Raw genomic sequence first — 23,647 nt, 5'->3', positions numbered from 1 at the left:
TTCACGATCCCAGAGCAGTTCAGATATTTAGATCTAGAAAAAAGAATCAGATGTTAGCATATAGCAGTTTACTTGATCAGACAAGTCTTAGGGAGAAACAATGCCAAACCCAATTGCGCCTCTCAGAGTGTCTGCGTCGTGTATCTGACTTGAAAACACTTAGCTGCACCTCTGTCCAGCCGCAGCCATTTTAGGAATAGTGGTGCCCTCAGTACAGCTCCCCCTTCATAAGCCACCGTCGAATGTAGAGCTGAGTGGCTCAGAAATAAAAACAATATCTCAGCCTGTTTGCCTCCACGCTCCGAGACCTCATATGCTGATCCCTTACAGCTGAGTTCATGCCCCGCGTTGTCAACATTGGCAGCATAACATCACGCGGTCAAGCCGTTGTCTTGGGGAAATGAGGTTAAGACACCACCACTCCATGCGACGCGCTAAGACATAAGTCATCTCGAGATGGTCCAAATATGCTGCGTAATTCTGATGAAGCTGTAGATATTCGGCACTTAAGCCTAAGATTACTCGCACAACTTCGGCCGCGTTCTCTGTTCCTCAACATCAGGGTGAAGTTCAGATTTCACCAACAGGGGCCATTCTACTTCCATCGAAATGAATATTTCCACATTCCTGACCATATTCTCCGTTGCGTCCGCGCTGGTGCTTGCTGAAAGCTGCAACAATAACTGCGGTCGGCAAGTCGCCGGAGCAGGACGACGAGACCCCCCTCTCTCCACAAGATCATCTCTGTGTTCAGAGTTCGTGACTACCTATGTCACAGTCGCACGTGGGTATGGATTGTGCCACGTCTTTCGGACATTACAATCATCGGCTGACATGTATCAGACCACCCACTGACACACCGCAATCGCGCGAAGAGCCCTCGGTGCCGATTGTCACGGGTATCAAGCCTACTTATGCCAGCGCTTGTCCCGATCCAATCGCCTACTGGTCCGCCTGCCAATGCTTCACCGGGATCAAGGCCACCACCATCACTATAGTGGCGGGAGCGGAAACGACGACCAGCAGCATCGCATCTTCACAGATCATCAGCACGCCTCTTGTCACGAGGACCGCAAGCCCCACGTCCAATTCTCCCTCTCCTTCGTGTACAATCGGCGCAGAGTTAGCGCTCCATATTATCGAAGAGGAGTCGGACCTGTGCCAGAATATGCTCCAAGACCCATACTTCGAGCCTCCCAACTACGACATCAAAGGTCTCCTCCAAGACCGACGTCCTGTTGGGGTCGGCATTGAGCGGTATCCTGATTATTAACAGCGAGATGACAGCGTGCCCATCAACTATGGCGGCGTCGAAGGTCCCCCTGGATCTAGTATGAGATGCAACATCCTTGTGCACCGCGGCTATATAAAAGCCACCTTACCCGGCGCTTACGAGTTTCTCGTGACCGAAACCCCACGCGAGGATGTCATGTTTGTGTGGTTCGGTGACAAGGCTAAGTCTGGGGCCTTCAACGCCAGTAACGCCGATATCGTCGTGCCGAACGATAACGGGTGGCCTTACCGCTTTTTCGTCTATTTCAGGGACGCCTCTGAGTTCATACCTTTCCGCATGTTCTGGTCCCATGGAAAGGGAACACCTGGTAGCTTCTCCGTGGGAGTCTTCCCAACGTATCCTGTTGGCCTAGACGAGGACGTGGAGCCTGAGAATCCAGTTTTCTACTCGAACTGTTCTGGTAGCAATAGCCCTGCTCCGGCTTGGCCTTCCTGGGAGAGCGAGGACTACTCCGAGGAAATTGATCAAAGATGATTTACCTGAGAGAGCGGGTAGACTCCCAAGTTTGAAAGATAGCATCATGTAAAGAAAGGTTTCCCATAGGGGGCGGACATGGAACTTTCTATCTGCACTGCTAAAAGTCAAAGAGCATACTTCAAGCCGCGGAAAACATGTGCGGACAAATTTTTGAAAGAGGTTCGCATCTAAATAATATCTTTCTGCAAAACAGTTGAGGTCCTGGAACAAATCTTCCGCATTGAGCACCCATCAGGTTGATCTGCACTGAAGCTAGACATGTTAAGTACTCGACTATTTTTTGTGGATCATTGCATTGGCTGGGTTTTATCACTTCGGCTTTCTCTCTGTAATGTACTCCTTAGGTATCTTGGAAGCTTGAGCCCTAAGGGACTTTCTCTGATCAGAGACTGTATTACTATTCTAATGTATCCGGTAATGAGAAGCTTTTGAGAGACTTAGTGAGTCATACGCCGCGTGCTCGAAACATTGAGTCTTGATCTTGCCTTGGTGCGTCCGCAAGCAATTGGCTTTTTATTTGGCCGGGCTGCCACCGCTGGGGGTGTTAGGAGGAGAGCGAGGGGCGGGGGGAATAGGGCGAGGAGAAGGGACGGCCATGATTACTAGTTTGAGCGTTGAAGGTGACAAGTTGTAACTGTCGATGGGGTGGTTTCTTGTGCTTGCTTTTGTGATAGATCGGAACTAAGTTTCCAAATGGGAACGCGAACCTTTTATAGGGTCTCATGACTGTACGAGGAACATGGTGAACAATAGACATGATCAGTGATTAGCAGAAAACATGAAGTTAACTTTGTCCTAGGCATCATCTCATGTCCGAAGACTTGTCGTGCCCAACTCTGCGCATAGTATAGTGAATTGGAGTTGAGCGCAAGTGATTCATAGTTTTTTCGAGATCTCCGGCAGCCTTCACTAACTGTAGGTTGTGCTGTGGGGGCTTTTCTTCCTGTCTTCTCGAAAAACGGTTTACTTATGGGAGGCTTGAAGCAATTGTGAAACCCCATCGTCCATAAACACTCTGTAATAGTCACGCACGGGTCCCAGCTGTCAGTTACCAAGTGGATATCAATCTTTATCTCATGAAGCCACCAAACGCCAAGGATAATAACGCCGTTCCGTCATGCTATTTACTTGGGGACCAACTTGATATTGTACTCAAGCTCCCAGGGAGCCTTGGCATCGCCTTTCCTTTCCAAGAATCTCACGGTGAGGCCATCCTTCACTGCGAAAACAGAGTCATCCTCGAGGTACTTAGAGTCCTCGTCAAAGATTTGTGTCGTGACAGACTGGAAGCTTTCTGAGCGGACCTGTAGAGCTGTTAGGATGGATGCTTTTACAGTGGCAGGAGTTAGGAGTATCTTACAATCAAGTGAATGTGAGCCGGTCTGTATGGGTGGCGGTGAAGAAGTCCCAGCAGCTTGCCAGCTGGGCCATCGTCGGGAACCTATGCATCATGTCAGCAAGGAAATTGTTCGCAACCATTCAGCGTCAATACTCACGGGATAGGGGGTGGGTCGCAGGCAGTAGAAGCCATAGCGGCCCTCCGAGTCAGTCTTGAACACACCACGCAGGTTGTGTTCAGGCTGATCGGCATCTTGTTGCTCGTACAAACCTAAAAAAGAAAAAAACATATCAGATCGAGGTCCCTGCATCTGCAAATTCAGGGGTTCCATACCATTTGTTGAGGCTTGCCAGACATCAACCGACGCGTTGGCCAACGGCTTTCCGGTGTTGGAGCATGTTACTTGACCGTACATCCACGCAACTTGACCGTCCTCTGGGACCTTGAGCACGATCGTGCTGCCGTTGCTGCGAACGGGAGTGTCGGCGCGCCAGAAGGGGCCGAGGATAGCCGTCGCGGTGCCGGGCTGGCCGTTCCTCGTCGCCACCCGGTTTGTGATATCATCAACAAGCCTGTTTCCGGCGTCAGTCTCACTCAAATTGGCATTTTCTGTGATTGTGATACATACGATTCGAGTCCAATAACGTCGCACAGGAGCTGGCCCTCATTGCGACGGTCGTTGCTCATCTGGCCCGCCCAGTTGATCATGTTGACACCCATCATCCACTCATCCGTGGTGAGATCGACCTCGCGCGCAAAGTCATGGATGTGCTGGATGAAGGAAGTGAGAATGACACGGAGCCTGGGGTCGGTCTCCTTGCCCATGGAGGCAATGACCTGCTTCGTGAAGTCTTGGCCGAGACCGACATCTTTGTTCTGTAATGAGCCCATGATTGATAGTATTGAGTGTGTTTTTTCTTTCACGACAAAACTGCGAGATGGTGAAGCCCGGCGATGAGCAGGTCGAGGATGGTTCGCAGACAGGCTACTTAAGACGAATTAAGTTACGCCACAGGTGGTCTTTGTTCTCCGTCCCGCAGTTGGAGGGAAAGATACTTATCCCAATCATCGTTCGTGTATTACTCGCCATTTTTCCTGCTTTGTCAGTTGATTGCACGTGCCCGGCGGGTACTGCCGGCCGTCGACTCCTCTGTTCGCTTTTGGGCCGGATACGCCCCCCGGTTCCGGGGTGGTATTCCCATTTCGGGTACGGGGAAGAGGATCCGACGCGAGGGGCATCTGCCGAGATCTCCCATTTTCTGGCGAGTCTGGCCTGACGACGCCCGTGGCCCGGTGCTTCGTGGACTGGGGCCCCCGCACTTTGGGTTATCTTTGTGGAGATTCGCGCGCGGGAGGATGGGGATGGTGGTGGTGGCGGTCCGCTGCTAGTCGTGACTGTGACTTCATGTCTCTGTGTTGCTATGGTGCGTTGGCATGTCCCCGAAACGGTCGGCTTCGCGTCGGGAAATGCACCGGCGGGTATGGGCGGGGCTATCTTGGACCCTATTCTGTCACGTCGCTTTGGATGTTGGTCGCCCAGCATGGTGCCTTGATGATTGAACATTGCTACTATTCGATTGAAATGTTTCAATCGAACGTGCATTGAGTTGTAGTTGCGATAAGGCATTGAGAAAGTTACACAAGAATTAGTTTATCATGGTTGAGGGTCCACAAGTCGTCTACGGTGTACAAAGCTCAACCTTTCACAACGCCATTCGTGCCGTTGATACCGTTGGTGTGACCTTCTATCAGATGATCCTCTTCCGGTCCGAAATCCCAACTTGCTGGATCTGTGCCGTTTGGCCTGCTCGCTCTCTTGAATCCAATATCGATGCCGTCAATCTTGACCACAGGTCTTACGGCCTCAACCTCTGCCTTGTATCCCTTGGAGTACCACTTTTCGCGAATCTCCTTCGAGCTGAAAAGCTCCGGCGCATAGCGCTTCATGGCTTTCAGTGCCGTGCCTGAGATCTGATCGACGCTGTGACTGTGTCTCAGAGCGAGGAAGTCGTCGCCCGCCAACTTCAACAGCTCGCGCCTGACTTCTTCTGGGTACTGTCCAACTTTGATGAGGAGCAGATCGTATTGCAGGAGAGATGCTTTGCCGTGCCACGAGCCACCCTTGGTAGCTCTGTTGTAGAGACCGGTTAGAGCCGCAATGGCACCCATGCAGCCCGTTCCGTAATCAGAAATGGGGAAAGGGGGAACAACCGGCTCATCCAGCCCCATGAAGCGGCCTTGCGCCCAAGCCACACCGCTGACCTATGATCATGTTAGTCGATGATCGGCAATAGCAAGGGACTGAACTCACGCAGTCTGCAATCTGTTGCCATCCAGGCCGTGAAGCCCACTCGCCCTGATACCCGAAGCAGTTCTCGTTGACGTAGACGATACCCTTTCCGCGGTCCTTGGCGAGTTTGGTCAGAGCAGTCGCGCCGTAACCGAGCTTTTCCAAGGCACCAGGCCGATACCCGTCAAGAACGACATCCGCTTCCGCTAGCAGGGCTTCAAACTGCTTTCTTCCCTCTGGCGTCTTGAGATCCAGGTCGGCGGCATGCTTTCCCATGTTGCCATCAACCTGGAAAAATGGGACATCGCTGAGGTTGGGGCTCGTAATCTTCAATACATCCGCGCCATACTCGCCCAAGATACGTCCGATTACCGGCCCAGCGATGATGCGACACAGCTCAAGCACTTTGACACCGGACAGGATGCGCTTGTCAGATGTGCTAGGCAGCGGCGTTGGAGGTGTTGAGTTCTCCAGGTTGTCAACGCTCCATGGAGGGAGGCTGACGTTTGTCTTGCCCTGTAAGTAGATCCGTCAATATCAGATGGGAAATGTGAGATGTGAGATTGACTCACATGAGGTGTGCGGAGGAAGTCTTCATGCTTGAGTACGGGTACGCCAGCCTGGCGTTTCTCTGCATTCATGCGCTCGAGCTCTTCGGTGGTGAAATTCTTTACATGAGATTCAATTGCATCGACAATTGCGTCATGATCATCCTTCAGGTCCGGTCTGAACGGCTCCAAGCCTATCATGCCAAGAGTCGTTGATGCCTCAAGTGATCCATGAATATGGTAGTACTCTCCTCTTGACTTAGTCTCGTACAAGTTTGCCGACATGCGACGGTACGGATCGGACTGCGCCTTCAGCAAGTCCGTGTCTGGGACAGTTAGATCTACTTGATTCACCCGGTGGTGAGAATGATGATTGTGAGCTCACCTTTTAGCATCTTCTTGACCTCTTTGTCCAACTTTCCATAGCCGCCAACAGTCGCCAAATACGCCTGAATCAAGAACGCAGTGCTCTTCTCCAAGCTCACTGTGACCTTTGGCTCAGTGTTGGTTCCAAACTTGGTAGCTGCAAGCGCTCCAGCAACACCACCCTCAATGGCCTTCAAAGCTGAGGCCAACTCCGTTTCCTTAAAGGGGATAGGAAAGTACGGCAGGTCGCGAGTCGCAGTGAGCTGCACATTTTTGGTGATTTTTTCAGCTTCAGCAGGTATCTGCACGGTGTCGAGGACAAAGTCCAGAATGCGCTTCGTTTCAGCGACGGCTGAATATGCTTTCTCGGCCATGATGAGTTTTTGTCGATGCAAAAAGACGTCAAAACTCCCTAGCTGGGGAGGAAATCCAGCTAACACAAGTGATAAGAGAGCGCCGGCCGGGGTGCGTTCATGTAGTACTATCCCGTACCCGCACTTCACGTCTTTGCGCCTCGTGACTATCACACCTTCAGCTCCATCAACCCTCGGAGAGGAGCATCCATTCTTCCTTGGTCGAGTTTGGGATTTGCCGTCGTCCCAAGAGCCAATAATCCGTTCGCTCTCGTTCTTTCCTCCGTCCGATTCGTGGCCCAGTGTCACAGCGACGAACATCGAAACGTCGGACCCGTAATCGGGTATCGGGTGGCCATTGCTGCGCTTCCAATGAAAGCAACGCAATTGCCCTTCGGGAAGAGCATCCAAAGGACCCGGCTTCCGATATCGTCGGAATCCGGGTCTTCGCTATGAGCGCTACTGCGGGTCTAGTTTGGGGGGCGGCGCTGACTTGGGTGGTTGGGCGTGCTCGGACATGGGGGTTTTCTCGGCTTTGAGAGGGTTGTCGGATGAGGGCTTGACACGTCGGATAAGGGCCCTCGGCGTCTCGTGCTTATTGGACATGGCGACTACCACTTTGCTATCTACTTTTCTTGCGAAGTGTTGTCCAGAGAGACAAGGAGTGTCGGCATTGCTGTCTCGGTCAATTATTCACCGCTCCGCCTTTGCTGTCACTTTTCATGTTGATCGTCTTTGGGCCTCACTGCCGTCATGCCGATACTGCGGGGAAAGCCCATCATGGAGCGACTGAGAAGCCAAGACTTGGTTGAGGTTGAGGTGTTGAAGTGGGCGGGCAGAGGAGATAAAAAAGAGAGCATTACACAAGACATTCAACAACTGTTTCCTCTTTGGAAATGGCTAGTGGCGATTGGTCGTCCATCTTGGCCAATAGTCTGTGATACCCTAGCTGTATCTTGCATTGAGAGCCGCGGATACAGCACTCTGCTGTGTGCCGAGCTAAGCGTCCGACGATCCCGCCCCAAAGCCCGATTCTTCAAGAAAGAAGAACAACCAATGCTGTCACGACAGATGTCAAAATGGACTAGCTCATTGGACCGTCCCTTTCTACACCTTCCCCCGTTGCTTCTGAGTTGCTACCCCCCCTGGCCCCGTCATGGCTATCAAGTCGCCCGGCATGCCGCGCCGTGGAGGGGCGCAAAATCTGGGGAAATTGATGACCTGGGAGCCCCCCTGGAAAAGCGTTCCCCCGCAGGAGCTGAGGCTGCTGTGCCGCAGCGAGTTTGCCCCGGATTTTGGCACACTGCAGCAGCAGGCAGGCTGGGCTGGCTGTTTGACCCAAGAAATCATAGCGGTAATTTTTTCCCTCTTTGCCACGCGTTCCCGTTTTCGCCGTTGCCGTAGCCAACCAACCAACCCAGCGCACGATTTGCGTTTCACAAGAAGTTCAGTTCGGAAGAGAGACGAGAAGATTAAGGGTTTCTGGGTAAGATTTCAGCATCCAGACAATGCCGACGAAAAGGGTCCGACAGAGCGAACGGCGCAGATGCGTCAAAGCCTGCGGCAACTGCAAGCGGCGGAAAGAGCGCTGCGACGGCCAGCAGCCCTGCAGGCGGTGCGTTATCCGCAGAGTCGAGAGCGACTGTTCCTTCAGCGGTCCGACGACAACAACCTTCCCGCCCGAGGGCTCAGCTTCATCGGCGAGGAGTCCTCCTCCAACGCAGCAGCAGCAGCGTGTGGCTATTGACGGAAGCCCGGCAAGTCGAGGAGACATCTTCCATTCATATGGCTCAACGGCCTCTTTCCAAGAAGCCCACGGCGTCTCGCCGAACCACCACCACAGACGCGCATCTTCGCAAGTGTGCCATCTCTCGCCCAACACGGTGGTACCGCAGATCTCACGGCTCATTGGCGATGGCCGCGGCCGCTTCATGTTCATTGGCGATGCCGCCAACCTGGCCTTCCTGAAAGTCATCCGCCGGCTGGTCCGCGACCGCGTCGGGTCGTGCCCGTTCACTGATGATCCCCTGAGACATCTCATGGTTGAGGCAACTCCAGAAGGACGCCCGAAATGGATCATCACCAACCCAGCAGATATCCCAGCAAAGCCCAGCCCCGAACAGGCAAGGTACCTACTCCGGTGGTACCTGCGGGCAACCAACTGCATACTCGAGGTATTTGACGAAGCAGAGCTCTTGAAGGATCTGGAAAAGTGGCTCCGTGGGGAACCGACGAGTCACGATGAAGAAGCCATGAACTGCATCTTCTTCCTCACGTTCGGCATCGGGGCTCAGAGATGTCCTGATGATCGAGACGCTGACGCCGAGAAGTATTTCAACTATGGACGGTTTCTGGCGGTCTCATACGCAATGGAGAATCCAACGAACAACACCGTCAGCACCTACGTCTTGATCACCGTCTATCTCCTTGGTGCATCCAGGCGCAACTCAGCTTTCATGCACCTCGGCGTCGCAGTCCGCGCAGCTCATGCACTGGGTATACACAAAAGAGACAACTCATCTCTCTTCCCGATTCATGAGCAAGAAACTAGGGAGCGTCTGTGGAAAGCCCTTCGAGTTTTAGACTTGTTTCTTGCGGCTTCATTAGGACGGCCCTTGGCCACTACAGAATCCCGGGACTTCTCATCAACCGACAACCACTCAGCCTCGCTGGAGCTATGTTCCATCTTTGAGTCTATCCTCAACGATGTCTACGCCAAGCGCATGGTCACGACAGACACCTTGGAGCGCATCAGCGAACAACATCGTCGCTGGGCTGCACGGTTCAGCGATGGTCTTGCCGCCGATGGCGTAAAGTCAGGCATGTATGTTGAAGCAGAGGATGGTGAGAAGTACCCCAACGTGGGACTCTACCACATGAAAGAAGCATACTATTGGAGCATCATGTTACTTTCACGACCATTTCTCATCGACTTTGTCTCAAGGAACATGGCTCGGTTACAAAACATGTCAACATGGCATGACGAGCCACAGCTCTCATCATCATCTGATCAACTGCTGGTCCACGCTTGCGTAGACTCGGCAATCCGCACCATCGACCTTTTATCCGGCCTCATCACCGATAAGAACGTCTCCAAGCGACATCCCTTCGTCATCAACTCGGTGTTCGTATCGGCTCTGGTGCTTGGTCTTGCCGTGTTCGGTGACCTGGACAGCACCTTCCCGCTTGACAAGAGCTTAGCAGACGCCCAGGCGCTCCTACAACGGTTCAGCAAGCATGATCCAGTCGCAAATAGGGAGTTGTCCATAGTTGAACATCTGCAAGGCGCCTGTGTCTTGTACACAGAAAGTAGGGCTCGGCGTAAAATGGAGTGCCAAGGAATGCTCATAGGCGAGCTCTTCGGAAGCGTTCATGATGGTGCGTCACTATCGAATGACGCTTCAAGGATGGGGTCCACAAGTTTCGGTCGTGAGTCCCGGATGTTCGGCGGTCAAAGGCTACACAGCACTTCGGATGCGGAAGAGATGAGCAACATAGACCAGAATGCTTCCCTAACAACAGGGAGCTCCGATAGTCACCCGCTGGGCGGAGCGGAGCAAGCAAGAGGTTCCAATATCACTCAGGCTCTGACACCGTCGACCGACATCTTACTTCCTATGTCACCACGGACGCTGCTATTCGATTCTTACGCACATGACATGCCATTCTTTCCTACCATGGACGTGGGCCTGTCACATCTGGGATACACCGATGAGATGATGATGCCGGAAACTGGTGCGTTACTTGATCCACCATGTTGAGGGGAACGATGACATATATGCACATGTAAAGTAGCGACAGTACGAATTAATGATACCGCAATGACCAAGAAAAACACGAATTAAGTTCGCTCGTGGGTTCATACCCAGTAACCCAGCTGCCCCTTACTTTCATGTCGCTTATGTCGATAACATGAGCGATACTAGGACCTCAAGTGGTGACTCCGAAAACTTGCGGAAACATAGTCCATTACTAGTTGTCGCTTACCAAGACAAGAATGCAGCTCATACAGGCAAATAAACGCGTTGACATTAACAACTTGCTCAAAAGACCTCCCCAACTGACCGCCTCAATGCCGCAGTAACATCATCAGGCCTACTCAAAAATGGCGAGTGACTAGCATCCATCCGTTCAATAACAACATCCACTTTAGAGGCATCGATCATCTGCTGCTGCGCTGGCGGCGGGATCGCGTTGTCCCGCTCGCAGAGGATGTAAGTCACCGGGATGTCTCTCCAGGCTGCGTACGTGAGCTTGCTGAAAAACGTTCTGTAGCTGTGGCACTTGAGCCCAAGCACCGCCTCGGCGGCCGCCTTCTCGTCAAGGTCGTTGTAACATATTTCTATGGGCCGTTCGGCGTCGACGATGGTGTCATTCTCTGACAACCTGAACCAAGGCAATGGTTGACCTTGGAGCATGTCGATGAGTGAGATCCCTTTTAGCCGGTTAGTCTCTGTCATATAAGCCACTAGGAAATGGTTTCATTTGTTACCTTCTGGAAGCAGAAAAGCAGCGCAAAAGATCAGGCGGACAATGCCCCCCGGCTTGCCCTCCCTCTTACGTGTTGCTGTATCAAGCCCTCGGCAGGCTTCAGAGCCAACTACACCGCCATAACTGTGCATGAACAGCACCACCTCTTCGCCATTGTCGACAGCCTTCTCAATTGCTTGCCGAATCGCCGCGACGTCGGGCTCAAAGTCCTTCAGCGGTGGGTTGGCTCCGTAGGAAGGCAACTGGACGGACACAGTGTTGTATCCGAGAGCTTCAAGCTGCGAAGTCACAGGCCGAAAGCGAGTCGCGCAGTGCCAAGCACCAGGTACAAAGATGAAGGTTGGTTTAGTCGCCATTGTTGCAGCCGTCTGATGGAACTCAAAAGCCAGTCTGAGGTCTGACCATCACCGTGACTCAATGACAGCGGTGGGGCTGGCCTTTTAAACTCTTTCCCACCCCGTGGGAAACACCGTCCCTTCCTTGGATCTTGAGATTCATCCTGACAGAATCCGGGGAATCTGGGGAAGATACCCGAATTTCCCCAGGCATTGAGTGCCTCTCGGATCGGGCTCCGGCCAGGGCGGTGCGACAGGAACTATCGACAAGACTAAAATTAGACGGACATTTTTTTGTGGCGTCTGGGGTAACTAACACACATTGGCGCCCACATGGCAATTCTTCAACGCTCAGAGACATCGAACAATCTTGAACAGCCGAAGCTTTAAAGTTTCGGAGAGCATGCAACGGACAAGATTAGTTCGATGCATGATCCCCATTCATCCATCCCCCTCGTTTCCCCTCACTGCCGATAGTAAGAAGTGATACTACCCGGGTCAACGCACGCCCCTAAAAACCGTCACCCGAAGGCTGCTTCGGCTAGGCAGCTGGTGGACTTTCTAGAATCAACCCAATTCCCGAAGCCGAAGATGCATAACCCGTGACCCGACAGCGCCAGCCAATACGCCACCGCAAGAACGTCAGCACAACGTGGACGCCCCATCCGAAGATCATCGACGCAGGTTGTCCGTTGAATTTCGGGGCCCGGGACTATCGGCAAGAATTGTCGGTGGCAGCCGATGGGTCCTCCCGGTGGGTGCTGTCATTCAATTTTGTCGTCGTCGGCGTCATAGGTCTCATCCGAGTCGCCGGTGAGGCTGTAAGGGACAAGCTCTGCTGCAAGTGTTTTCATTTCTGGTGGTTTGTGCCGTGTACTCTTCCCATGTATATCTTCATAGAAATACCTTCACCTTGAGACAAGACCAAAGAATTTTGTGTCAGCTCGATTATTCGTTTCAAAGCACACTGCGAAAAGGTGACAGACAGCACGTGCCCGTCCTATTCATTTCCGCGTCCGAACTCTATTCCTCCTTGGCACCTCTCACTTCTCAACCACACGTATCGAAGATGACGCCGCCGCCGGAGTTTTGCCTGTCTCCGAACAAGGACTTCAACGTCGCTGTGGTCGGAGGCGGCATCGCCGGCCTGACGCTGACTCTCCAGCTCCTGCTCCAGCGGATCCCGACAACGCTGTACGAGCAGGCGCCGCAGTTCGGAGAGATCGGGGCCGGCGTCTCGTTCGGGCCCAACGCGCTGAGGGCCATGTCCCTGATCTCGCCGCACGTCCGGAACGCGTTCGAAGCCCAGGCGACGTACAACCAGTCGGAAGACCACAAGGGCGTGTGGTTCGACTTCAGGTACGGCGAGTCCTGCGACGGCAAGCACCGGGAGGGCGACCTGATCTACCGCCTGGAGTGTGACGGCGGGCAGACGAGCATTCACCGCGCTCACTTTCTGGATGAGCTGGTGAAGCTGCTGCCGGACGGGATTGCCAAGTTTGGCAAGCGCTGTGTGGACTATGAGGATGATGGGAAGAGCGTGTTGTTGAAGTTCCAGGACGGCACGACAGCGAGACACGATGCGGTGATTGCTTGCGACGGCATTAAGTCCAAGTTGCGCAGCGTCATGCTGGGAGAGAACGATCCAGCCGCTAAGGCTGTCTTCTCTGGAAAGTGCGCTTATCGAGGACTGATTCCCATTGAGGAAGCTCAAGAACTGCTTGGCGAAGAGCTGGCCGGGAACGCCCAGATGTACTGCGGGAGGCATGGTCACATTTTGACCTTTTCCGTAGCCAAAGGCAAATACATGAATGGTAAGTTTGCAACAGAGACGCTTCAAAAGGGCGTTCGATGTTAACAAAAGGCTTCAGTGGTTGCTATGCGCAGTAAAGACGACTGGAAATCAGACAACTGGGTCGTGTCAGTCAACAAGGAGGAAATGCTTGCCGACTTTGAAGGCTGGAGTGAGCAAGCCCGTCGGATCATCCAGATGATGCAAAAGCCCGATGTCTGGGCCCTATTCGACCACCCGCCCAGCCACACATTCTTCAAGGGACGGGTGTGCCTCCTCGGTGACGCAGCCCACGCGTCAACACCTCACAAGGGCTCCGGAGCTGGCATGGCGATTGAGGATGCATACGTCATGGGCAACCTGTTGAGTTTGATCTCCAGCCCTGAAGAGATTGAGCCTGCGTTTGCTGTATACAACAAGACGAGAAAGGAGAGGTCACAGAACTTGGTCACGGATAGCCGCGAGCAGGGACAGTTGTACGAGTTGGAGTTGAAGGACGACCCGGAGTGGATCGCCGAGAACTTGTCGACCCGCATGGATTGGATATGGAAGTACGACTTGACTCAAGAGCTGGAGAAGGGCAGGCGGATGTTGGAAACGAAGGCGCAACTATGATTGGTTGGCTAGTAGGTGTTAATGGGACTTTTGTACTCTGTTGCAGCGATTTTTCTGAACGACCATTGGTAACTAAACTAAGTTGCTTCTCTGCTGAGCTTTTTTTTGCAGTTATGAACCTTTCTGTGAGTCTGAGTTGATGAACTCGACAAATTTTGTTCCTGACCAATTAAAAGTCATTACCGTCAACATCAAGAATGCCCCAAAGTGCTTAAGGGACTAAGATGAGACGACGATAGACTTGGTGTGCAATACAAACATGTCACGTCATAAAAGAGTAGTGTATCAATCATAAGTGATGTGATTCGTTTCAATCTACCAAAAGATGCCTATGCCAACCTAAACAGAACAGAGAGGGAATCCTAAAGCCATGCTGCAACTTTTACAACCTTTTATGTACAATGCAAGAATACTCGCTCCAACCCAATGCAATCAAACGCTTAGTCGAAGTGAATGCGCCACAACTCTCTCGGCGAACCAGCCTTGAAGTCACTGCGGGTGTGCATTGCCAAGACGTTGTCGCTGACGAGCAGGTCGCCCTCCTCCCAAGAGAAGTAGAGCGTGTTCCTCCGGTCGTGCAACAGGGAGTCCAGGATGTTGCAGATCTCGGTGCTCTCCTCCTCGCTGACGCCTTCGATGTTCACGTAGGTGGCATCGAAGGTGGTCTTGGACTGAGGCCAGGGCTCGTGGTAGCGGATGCAAGCCTCACCGGTCTCGGGGTGGGGGGTGACAAGAGGGAGACCGGTCATCTTGGTGGCGTCGAAGGAGCTGGTCTGGACGCTCCAGGTGAGCTTGGAGAGCTTCTCAAGAGGCAGGTGGGGAGGCAGGTTCTGGAAGACGAGGCGGGACGGGGTGAAGAGGGTGAAGCCGGTGTCCTTCGGTGAGGGCGTGACCGAGGTGAAGAACTGGAACCTGCAGGAGTGGGTTAGCTCCGGGTCATCGGATCTGCACTGCTGTGCCGCTGGAAGTGGACTTACTTGGGAGGGTTGGGAAGAAGCTTCTCAGTTCCGTCCTCTTGGGGCACCTTGTGGGTCTTGAACAGACCATCGAAGTGGAAGGGCATCCACTCGGCTGACAGAACGTTATTCAGACCACGGGTATCGGCACCCTGGTCCTTGACCTCGAGGACAAGGCCAAACTTCCACGGGAGGGGCGTTCCGAACTCCTCGGACTTCTTGACGAACAGGTCACGGTCCTTGGTCTTGGAGAAGCCGCGCATGATGACGGGAGAGTTGACCTCGGACAGGGCGCGGACCTTCTTGGCGTCGATGTCGTGGATGGAGAGCTTCTTGGGGCCGGCGGCCGGGCGGATGACAACGCCGCAGGGGTAGATAGGCTCGAAGGTCACGTCCTTGTCCCAGTTGTAGAGGTCGCTCTTCTCGCGGAAGTAGCTGGGTCTGCCGTCCTCGTAGACGAGCTCGTACTTTGGGTCGTTCTCGAACTCTGATCGGGGGCCGGTGGTAATGGCGCCGCTGACGCTGAAGGCGATGGAGCAGTGCCAGGGGGTGGTGTAGTAGGTGGTAGTCGGCAAGGGGCTGATGGGGATCTTGGTCTCGCCCACGGAGGGGTGGATGGAGAGACGGATGTGGTCGCGGAAGTTCTCGCGCACAGCACGCGCAAAGGCGTCACCGCGCTGCAGCATCTGCTTGGAGATGTACTCGATGCCGGTCTTGAACTTGGTCTTGGAGCGGTCTTCGCCGACGGGGTAGACATGGCGCAAATCGGTCTCGAGGAACTTGATGTATCCGCGATATGTCAGGCAGGTGTCCTCGTTCTTGGAGATCTCGTTGGAGGGGTCGTAGTCGGCTCTGCCGAAGGTGTTAAGGAGAGCCCGGCGGAAGTTGGTAGCGTTGGCGACGTATGTGATCTCCTCGAGCTTGTTGGGGAGGTTAGGGAGGTGGACGAGGTCCTGGAGACGAGAGAACTGGATGTTGGTCAAGCGCTGCTCGGCGGCAATGCCACGAAGAGTCTCTCCGTACGCCCAGACTTCCTTGTCTTGGACACCAAGAAGGTCTGTTATAGAATTTTGTTAGTCGCGTCGAAAGCAGCAGAATCAAAGTGTTAGGCTAGCGTACCGTTATATACAAGTCCGTCGGAGATGATAGTGAGCTTTGCGCCGGGCTCGTAGTAGTCCTTGATGGCTGAGCAGAGACCGTTGAGGTTGGCAAGGGCGAACTCATCCGCCTTATCAGGCAGACGGCTGAGGACCTTGTCTCTTGTGTTGGGTGACTTGAAGGGGAAGGCAGGAAGGCACATGCGAATCTCGCTCTGGGACTTGACTTTCCTGTAGATCTGGGAGAGGAAGCCTAGCCTGCCCTCGAGCTCATCTGTGCTACCACGCTTCAGACGATAGCGGCAGATGATGTCCAAGATGCCGGCGGCGGTGGTGAGAGCTTCTTCGTCCATGATCTGAGAGTCAACCTTGGAGAGCAGCTTAACCTCCGGAGAGGGCTGTCGAGGCGGCACTTCTATGGCAGAAGGCATGTTTTGTGGGTGGATGTGTTAAGGTATGAATAGATGAGTGTGTGAAGATGCAGTGGGAGTTGCTTGTCTCTTAGATAGAAAGACTGAGGTAGGGGAGGGCCTGGACAAGAGAAGGAGCTAACACTCAAAAGAGAGTTCAGTAGGGCTGGAAGGTGCAGCTTGTTCTTAACTCAAATTGAGCCTGGATTAGAGGGGAGTTGATTCCGAATGCTCGGGAAGAAGAACCGGCTTATATTGCACCTGCCTTGGGCGTTGGTCTTCGCAAAGCTGCATATGCAAAATACCACTCTCGGAGATGATGATCGCAAGGAAGGGGTTACAGCAAGGAGCTACGGCACTGCCCGCAGAGCTGCATCAGGTCACATCTGGCCATCCGTCGCTCCTGTCTCCGTAATGGGCATATTCCGAATGTGGCTGTCCACTCCTCCTGTCCCGAAGTCCACTCTTTTCGTTTCCATGGTTGTTCGATATGTCGCCACAGGGTGTTCGATAGGAGACTAGTTCTGTACCAGCCAACCAGGGAAACAACTACGGGATCAAAATACTTCCAGCCTTGTCGTCCCATGCATTGACAATTTTTTTTTCTTTACAGGCACCATCCTAATCGTCGATCGAGTCAGGGTTGCCACCCCACTGTATTGCCCGGGCCCAGCAGGATCAGGAAAGTGTTATGCACCGCGTGTGTGAGCTGGGCTTGGGCCAGGTTTGACAGCCAGTTCCGCGACCCACACGTGGGTGTGGAACATCATCATAGGCGGCCCAAAGGAGAAGATTGGCTGGATTTCCAAGATCTCAGTCGCAGCCGCGCGGGAGACGTCAAGGAAGGTGGATAAACCCTGGTTAAAGCCACCGTTAGGACTAATAAGAAAACACAAGCAGGCTGAAGGTGTGTGGAGAGCGAGGGGGTCCATCTCCGGGCCCTGAATCCACCCCAAAAAAGAATCGAGCCACGGCGCCACTAGGTGACGGCCCATGGATGCCGCGGCAGATGTGGTTGAGCATGGGCAAACATGGCCCAGATTCCGTGGCGGCAGGATCCTCCCGCGGCTGTGGGGACAAGGTCCCCCGAGTAATCGAAAGACGCCTTACCCGATCGGCCAATACCCCCGGGCGACGCGGTCCGGACAGACATGGAGACGCCCGGATAGCGACGGCGATGATTCCTTACAAGGGCAGGTCTAGCCAGATTGCCGGGGAGGGCCACTGCGCTGCAACATTGGCATGTCGTGGCATGTCACATTGAGATCGTCGGAAGAGCATTCAAGTTTGTCAGGTCGTTGTTCTAAGACGTGCCTCAACGTCTGGGCGTTTTGCGGAGTGCATCCACACTTCGTCCACTCGCTGCGTGTGCGTAGCAAATACGTAGCATGCGATTCCATGTCAGGAACATCCCCGGCGCGCTCCGATATCAGATGATTATCGCGATACTCGCCCAGCGTCGGACTCACCGTGCTCGGCACATGTACGGAGCTGCTTTCGGCGTCATCGACTGTCATCCCGGATCTGGACCCCCGTGTCAGTCTCAGCCCCCGTTGTCAGATATCTAGTGCGCCTCCCATCGGACAATATCTGCAACCACGTAAGACGACATCTCCGCCTCTGATCTGATCGGCTTAGCAATCGGCAGTCGTCCGACCCGGATCTTTTTTCTTCTCTTGGATTTGCGAGATCTCGTACTCGGGGATATCTTGCCGCAACAAAAGTCATATCAAACGACTTACACCAAGTTTGAAGATATCACATCTGCAGCTTGCTTCACTTTTTCGGCTCAAGAAACACCTCCACTTCCTCACTCCTTCCTCTGCCCATCCCTTGTCTTTGCACAACACAACACACACATTGGAAACTCACATACACCACTCACTGCAACAATGGGTTCCATTCCTCGCGAAGAAGAGACTCTGGTCGACTTGACCATTGTCGGCGGTAAGCCTTGCTCGGCTCCGAGCTTTTATGCGGGCATCATCTCTAATTTTGATGTTCAGGTGGACCGACGGGTCTTCTCACTGGATACCTGGCTGAGTCGTTGGGCGTTTCCGTCTGCATTATTGGTGAGTAAATGCGTCTCAATGTCGAGCGCGCACAGCTGACGAAATCAAGATGCAAAGGAAGGTCCTCTGGAGCTCGGCAGAGCCGATGCGATGAACGCGCGCACCCAGCAGGTTCTCGAGGTTGTTGGCATCCTCGACGATCTTCTTCCTGAGGGAATTACCTGCAACAGTAAGAAATTACCAAGACTTGCGCAAACGGAGTCCATATGCTTACCGTGATGCAGCAAGTTCAACCTTCGCTGAGGGCGACTTCAAGTCCCGCCAAAGCCACTGGTGGACTGGCCTCGAGCACTGCTATCGCAAGAACTTCTTGATGCTCGGCCAGCCCGTCATTGAGCAGGCTCTTGCGCAGAAGCTCAAGGCCAAGATCTCTTACGGCGAGACCGTTTCGACCATTGCGGAGGACAAGGCAGGTGTTACCGTTACCACCAGCAAGGGTCGCACGATCCGCAGCAAGTATGCGGTGGGAGCCGATGGTGCGCGCTCCACCGTCCGCAATGCGCTCGACATCAGCTTCACCGGGACCAAGCCAGAGATGATCTGGGCCGTTTTGGACACATTCATCGACACTGACTTCCCTGTTTGCTCCGAGATCATCACCTTCCAGCTCAACGGCCAGAGCAGAGTCTCATGGATTCCCAGAGAGCGCAACATGGCGCGCTTCTACATCCTGCTGGACGGTGAGATTACGCAAGAGAAGGCGGAGAACTCCATCAGGGAGCACATGGCACCTCATCGGGTGGACTTCAAGAAGACGGAGTGGTTCAGCACGTTTGATGGTAAGCGCGCTCCTCGTGGCCCCCAAAGCAACGCAAGAGACTTTCGATTTCGGACTCGCTGACACGTCGATATAGTCAAGGAGCGTATCGCAGGAACCTTTGTCTCCAAGAGCGGCGACGGGCGCATCATTCTGGCAGGTGACGCTGCCCATGTTCACTCGGTGAACGGCGGCCAGGGCCTCAACACCGGTGTGGCTGACTCGTTCGCTCTGGCGTGGAGACTCGCCGAGGTTCTCACAAACGACAAGCTCAGCCAAGCTTCCGTCGATAAGTTGATCAAGAGTTACGACATCGAGCGACGCACCGTGGCCCAGGGCGTCATCGACGTTGCAGCGGCCCTGGTCAGAGACACCGTCCACACTGCAAAGCAGTACGTCTCCACAATCGAAAAGAACGCCGGGTACATCACAGGTAAGCTTTTTCCCTATGGTTAAGCAAGTATCCGTAGCGTGACGTCCGCGGCCCCCAGGGCTGGCGCTCATCCTGCTTCCCCAAACTCTGTTCTGCGTTGGCCCCCAGAAAAGGGGAGATCGGTCACAGAGAAAACGGGGAAACCGCGCTTCCAGAATGCTGTGCGCCCTGGCTCACCAAGCACAAGCGCGCGTGCGGGTGTTCCGCGCTCTGCTGGGGCTCCACGTTTCCGAAACCGAGCGAAAAGAGTTTTCGGCTAATTTTTCTCTTTAGGCATGGGCGTATCTTACGACGGCACCGGTTCGCCCCTTGTCGAGGGCACCACGGCGGGCTTCTGGACCGCTGGACGGCGCTGCCCGGACGTCTACCTGACACCCTCATCGTCCGAACAAGAGCCGAAGCGTCTGTATGAGCTTGTCGCTGGCAAGTATGGCAAGCACCTGGTGTTGAAGATCGGACGACAGGAGGCCAGCGGAGCTGCCCCAGCAGATGGTCTCAAGGATGTGGCCAGATTCTTCAGGGTCATCCCCCACAAGGCGGAGCCTCGTACGACGACGGACCCCGAAGACTCTTCATCAGTTTTTTCGGCTGAGTGGGTGGGTGAAGATGACGAGTTCGTCGTTGTCGTCAGGCCAGACATGTACATTGGCTATGTCGGCCAGGGCGAAGGCTGGAAGGAGTATCTTGCCTACCTGACCCAGTAAAAAGGGGGCATTGTTTGTTTGTGTCAACATGTTTGTTTTTAGAAAGGCCAGGGAAAGGGAGCGTTGAACCACAAAAGCATAACAATCATTGGATTGTATCATTAGACGTTAGAGAGATATCTTGTATGATCAGCATTTCAGCCAATTGGAGCCTTCGCGGTGATCTAAGCTCTTCCGGGTCCTATATTGTCAATCCTCACCGGTGTAAGAGTCAGGCGTTTGCATACAGAACCCGTTGTAGGGCGCGGCTGCAATTTCAATCACCTGCCCGACTGGATCGCCGTTTGATTGTCAGGGAAGCCAAGACCGAAGTCCGAGCTTGATACGCGTAGTATTTACGATAACAGCGATAAGAGCCGATTCTTTAACACAGAATCTGCAACCTAATCTACAAGCTACTGCGGGCTGGCTGTATTCGTAGCCAGCCGCAGCCAACATGTGCCTTTGGCTTGCCCGAAAGGCACAGAGTTTCTGCCATCCGGCATTTCGCCCGGCACCCGAGACCTCCACGTTCCGTTCCGTCACTGCGGAATTAAAGTGCAACAAACATAGGATGGCAAGGGAAGTGGGATGACTCCGGGTGGGATGAACTGGGATTCATACGTCATCACACGCGCTTTACATCTCATATGCAGTAACTAAACAAGTGTCGGGCGCTTCCGTAATGATTTGCATGTTTAGGAGGAATAGACTTGAAAATCCCCGTAGGTTGTCGCGCCATTCCTTGGAAGAAATTTTCAACAGAGCCCCCGGCATTGGGTTCCTGGTGAGACAACGAAGACACGGCGGACAATGCCTGTTTTTACCCTATACGGGAAGAAGAGCATTGATGATGACACACAGGCTCGGAATCACGTTGGATGTCGGAACGATGCTCGGAACGAACAAAACATAGAAATAAAAACCTACACCCCCACCACCAGGCTACGGAGCATGCCCGAAAGCAGGCCGAGCAGACCATTTCTTCATTCACCGCCCAATGTAACCTAACCACAATCGCTCAAAAATTATCAAAGAGCCACTCCACTTGTCCGAGGTATCGACGAGCGCTCAAATGCCTCAACGCCGGTGGCACTCCTGAATACCGAGACTAATCGAAGGAATTTGCAATGGGACCTGCCCTCTGAGGCTTCATCAACCCAGTGATTGCCAGCCCGAATCTCTTCGTAACGTGAAATGAGTGACCTGTATTGAGAGCTGAAAGGCCACTGCGACCTTCTACATCTGCACACCATCCAATCTGCACGGGCGATCCTTTAGCCTGTCCTGGCCTATCCGAAACCTTTTTCTTTGAGTTTAGCCTCTGTATTTTGCAGTTTCCCAAAGGGTATCGCACCCGACCGGATTGAGACGTCATCCAATCAATCACGACAACATCCCTGGCCCTCGCATTACTCGGATCGACGTGTAAAGGCATATCCGTAGTCACAGCGGAACAGGCGCGCGTGGGATAGAGGTTGGAGAGGCACGGCACAGCCTTGAGGAGGGAACCAGAGGGGGGCGATCCGACGGAAACGCAATCTATCGACACCAGCACGTCGATGCGACGGTATCCCGACCGGAGCATGATATTTACCTCGGACAAGGAAAAGCCCACAGGGCCCGACGACACCGACCAGGACAGCCCGAACTTCCTCTCCGAGATTGACGAGGAAAATGCTATCGACGAGCTATCAGCGCCACAAATAACTCCTGCCAAGCCCAAGATAGCGGACCCTCCGAACGGTGGCTTGAAAGCGTGGCTGCAGGTTCTTGGGTCGTTTTTCATTTATTTCAACACATGGGGTAAGCTGCAACCTCGGACTCAGCGATCCCCTTCGATGCAACGCAAGGCCGTTGCAACGTCACCCCCCGTATCCGCAACTGCTCAACGTGCAAGAGCAGTTGCATAGTGGTGTAAATGTTTAGCTTGATTGCAAGTGCCGAACCGAGCCGAGGCTGACTTGACGCGCGATGACAGGCCTCGTTGCAAGCTTCGGAACCTTCCAGGCTTACTATGAGGATGACCTCCTGCGGGACAACAGTCCATTTGCTATTTCCACAATCGGCTCCTTGCAGAGCTTCCTAATGGTGTTTTTGGGTTTCATTGCCGGCCCTGTTTTTGACCTGGGCTATGCGCGCCAGCTCCTTTGGGTGGGATCCCTGCTCATTGTCGTTGGCTCCATCTGCCAGAGTCTCAGCAGCAACCTCTGGCAACTCCTCCTCTCTCAGGGACTCTGTGTTGGTGTCGGAATGGGCAGCCTCGCAGTTCTGGGAGTTGCTGTTCTTTCCCCATGGTTTTCGACCAAATTGCCTGTCGCAACAGGCATCGCGGCTGCGGGGAGCGGCGTGGGCGGGTAAGTCTTCCGGAACATCGTCAATAAACACAAACGAAAGTATCCCACCGGATAGGGCTAACTTTGACTTTCTCGCAATACAGCCTGGTCCTCCCCATCATGTTTCGGTCGCTTGAACCCGCGATCGGGTTCCGCTGGACTGTGCGCACCATGGCGTTGATCGCTTTAACGACGCTGGCGATTTCGATCGTGAGCATGCACACGCCCAAAGCCTCGGCGCAACGGCGCGCCTGGATCGACAGGTCCGCCTTCAGAGACGTCCCTTACCTGCTCTTTGTGTGCGCCTGCTGTCTGGTCTTTTTAGGCATGTACACGCCGTTCGTCTATGTCCAGAAGTACGCTCTGGCAACCGAGACCGCGTCGCCGCGCGTCGCCACGTATCTGCTCTCAATTCTGAACGGTGCGTCCATTCTCGGAAGGACCATTCCCAACTTGTTCGCGTCGCGCATCGGGACGATGAACATGTTGGTGGTGGCTGTGCTAATTCTGTCCATCTCGGCGTTCTGCCTGATGGCTGTCAGCAATGCAACCGGCCTGATCGTGGTTGTCGTGTTCTACGGGTTCAGCAGTGGCAGCTTTTTCTCGCTGCAACCTGCGACCTTCACACAGATCACCTCAGACCGAAACTTCATTGGTACTAGACTGGGCATGGCGTATTCCGTCATGTCGGTCGCTCTCCTCCTCGGTTCTCCGGTGGGAGGGGCATTGGTGCGCACATTTGGATACTCCAGCGCCTGGATATGGGCTGGAGTATGCCTCGCGCTAGGAAGCATAATGATCGCATGTTCGAGGGGCATGGCGAAGGGTTGGAGGTTGAATCATAGACTTTGATACCCTAGACTTAGACTTTAGACTGCCTTATGGCACACGACCCTGACATGACCTATAGACTAGACTAGATAGACTACTCACCACTTAATGCTTGACGTAGCAACGCTCTTAATTGAATAATGATTGCGGCGAAACAAATTCTTACGTCGCT

General features: G+C 53.7%; 7 protein-coding genes across 7 annotated transcripts; 4 read left to right on the top strand and 3 right to left on the bottom strand.

Annotated features, from left to right (window-relative positions):
* Positions 1–2,895: 2,895 nt before the first annotated feature.
* COL26b_011210 (uncharacterized protein) lies at positions 2,896–4,001 on the bottom strand (the record flags this gene model as incomplete). The annotated part of the gene is made up of 4 exons (XM_053183882.1): positions 2,896–3,075; positions 3,268–3,380; positions 3,444–3,682; positions 3,739–4,001. 4 exons carry the CDS (start codon positions 3,999–4,001, stop codon positions 2,896–2,898), a joined length of 795 nt encoding a protein of 264 aa, XP_053032157.1.
* Positions 4,002–4,805: 804 nt separating this feature from the next.
* COL26b_011209 (uncharacterized protein) lies at positions 4,806–6,688 on the bottom strand (the record flags this gene model as incomplete). Its single annotated transcript, XM_053183881.1, has 4 exons — positions 4,806–5,372; positions 5,422–5,916; positions 5,973–6,274; positions 6,334–6,688. The coding sequence occupies 4 exons, from the start codon at positions 6,686–6,688 to the stop codon at positions 4,806–4,808; spliced, it is 1,719 nt and encodes a 572-aa protein (XP_053032156.1).
* Positions 6,689–8,175: 1,487 nt separating this feature from the next.
* Positions 8,176–9,923, top strand: COL26b_011208 (uncharacterized protein; the record flags this gene model as incomplete). The annotated part of the gene is made up of 2 exons (XM_053183880.1): positions 8,176–9,893; positions 9,914–9,923. 2 exons carry the CDS (start codon positions 8,176–8,178, stop codon positions 9,921–9,923), a joined length of 1,728 nt encoding a protein of 575 aa, XP_053032155.1.
* Positions 9,924–12,562: 2,639 nt separating this feature from the next.
* Positions 12,563–13,900, top strand: COL26b_011207 (uncharacterized protein; the record flags this gene model as incomplete). The annotated part of the gene is made up of 2 exons (XM_053183879.1): positions 12,563–13,307; positions 13,365–13,900. 2 exons carry the CDS (start codon positions 12,563–12,565, stop codon positions 13,898–13,900), a joined length of 1,281 nt encoding a protein of 426 aa, XP_053032154.1.
* Positions 13,901–14,340: 440 nt separating this feature from the next.
* COL26b_011206 (uncharacterized protein) lies at positions 14,341–16,384 on the bottom strand (the record flags this gene model as incomplete). Its single annotated transcript, XM_053183878.1, has 3 exons — positions 14,341–14,812; positions 14,878–15,913; positions 15,976–16,384. The coding sequence occupies 3 exons, from the start codon at positions 16,382–16,384 to the stop codon at positions 14,341–14,343; spliced, it is 1,917 nt and encodes a 638-aa protein (XP_053032153.1).
* A 1,871-nt stretch (positions 16,385–18,255) lies between these two features.
* Positions 18,256–20,329, top strand: COL26b_011205 (uncharacterized protein; the record flags this gene model as incomplete). The annotated part of the gene is made up of 6 exons (XM_053183877.1): positions 18,256–18,310; positions 18,370–18,435; positions 18,485–18,604; positions 18,660–19,214; positions 19,290–19,625; positions 19,899–20,329. The coding sequence occupies 6 exons, from the start codon at positions 18,256–18,258 to the stop codon at positions 20,327–20,329; spliced, it is 1,563 nt and encodes a 520-aa protein (XP_053032152.1).
* A 1,565-nt stretch (positions 20,330–21,894) lies between these two features.
* On the top strand, positions 21,895–23,489 carry COL26b_011204 (uncharacterized protein; the record flags this gene model as incomplete). Its single annotated transcript, XM_053183876.1, has 4 exons — positions 21,895–22,114; positions 22,290–22,665; positions 22,749–23,358; positions 23,397–23,489. 4 exons carry the CDS (start codon positions 21,895–21,897, stop codon positions 23,487–23,489), a joined length of 1,299 nt encoding a protein of 432 aa, XP_053032151.1.
* Positions 23,490–23,647: the final 158 nt, after the last annotated feature.

Source organism: Colletotrichum chrysophilum, assembly GCF_026319265.1.
Source record: "Colletotrichum chrysophilum strain AFK26 chromosome Unknown scaffold_133, whole genome shotgun sequence".
Taxonomy (NCBI): domain Eukaryota; kingdom Fungi; phylum Ascomycota; class Sordariomycetes; order Glomerellales; family Glomerellaceae; genus Colletotrichum; species Colletotrichum chrysophilum.
The sequence above is the reverse complement of the archived record's forward strand: the minus strand, read 5'-3'. Positions and strand labels throughout refer to the sequence as shown.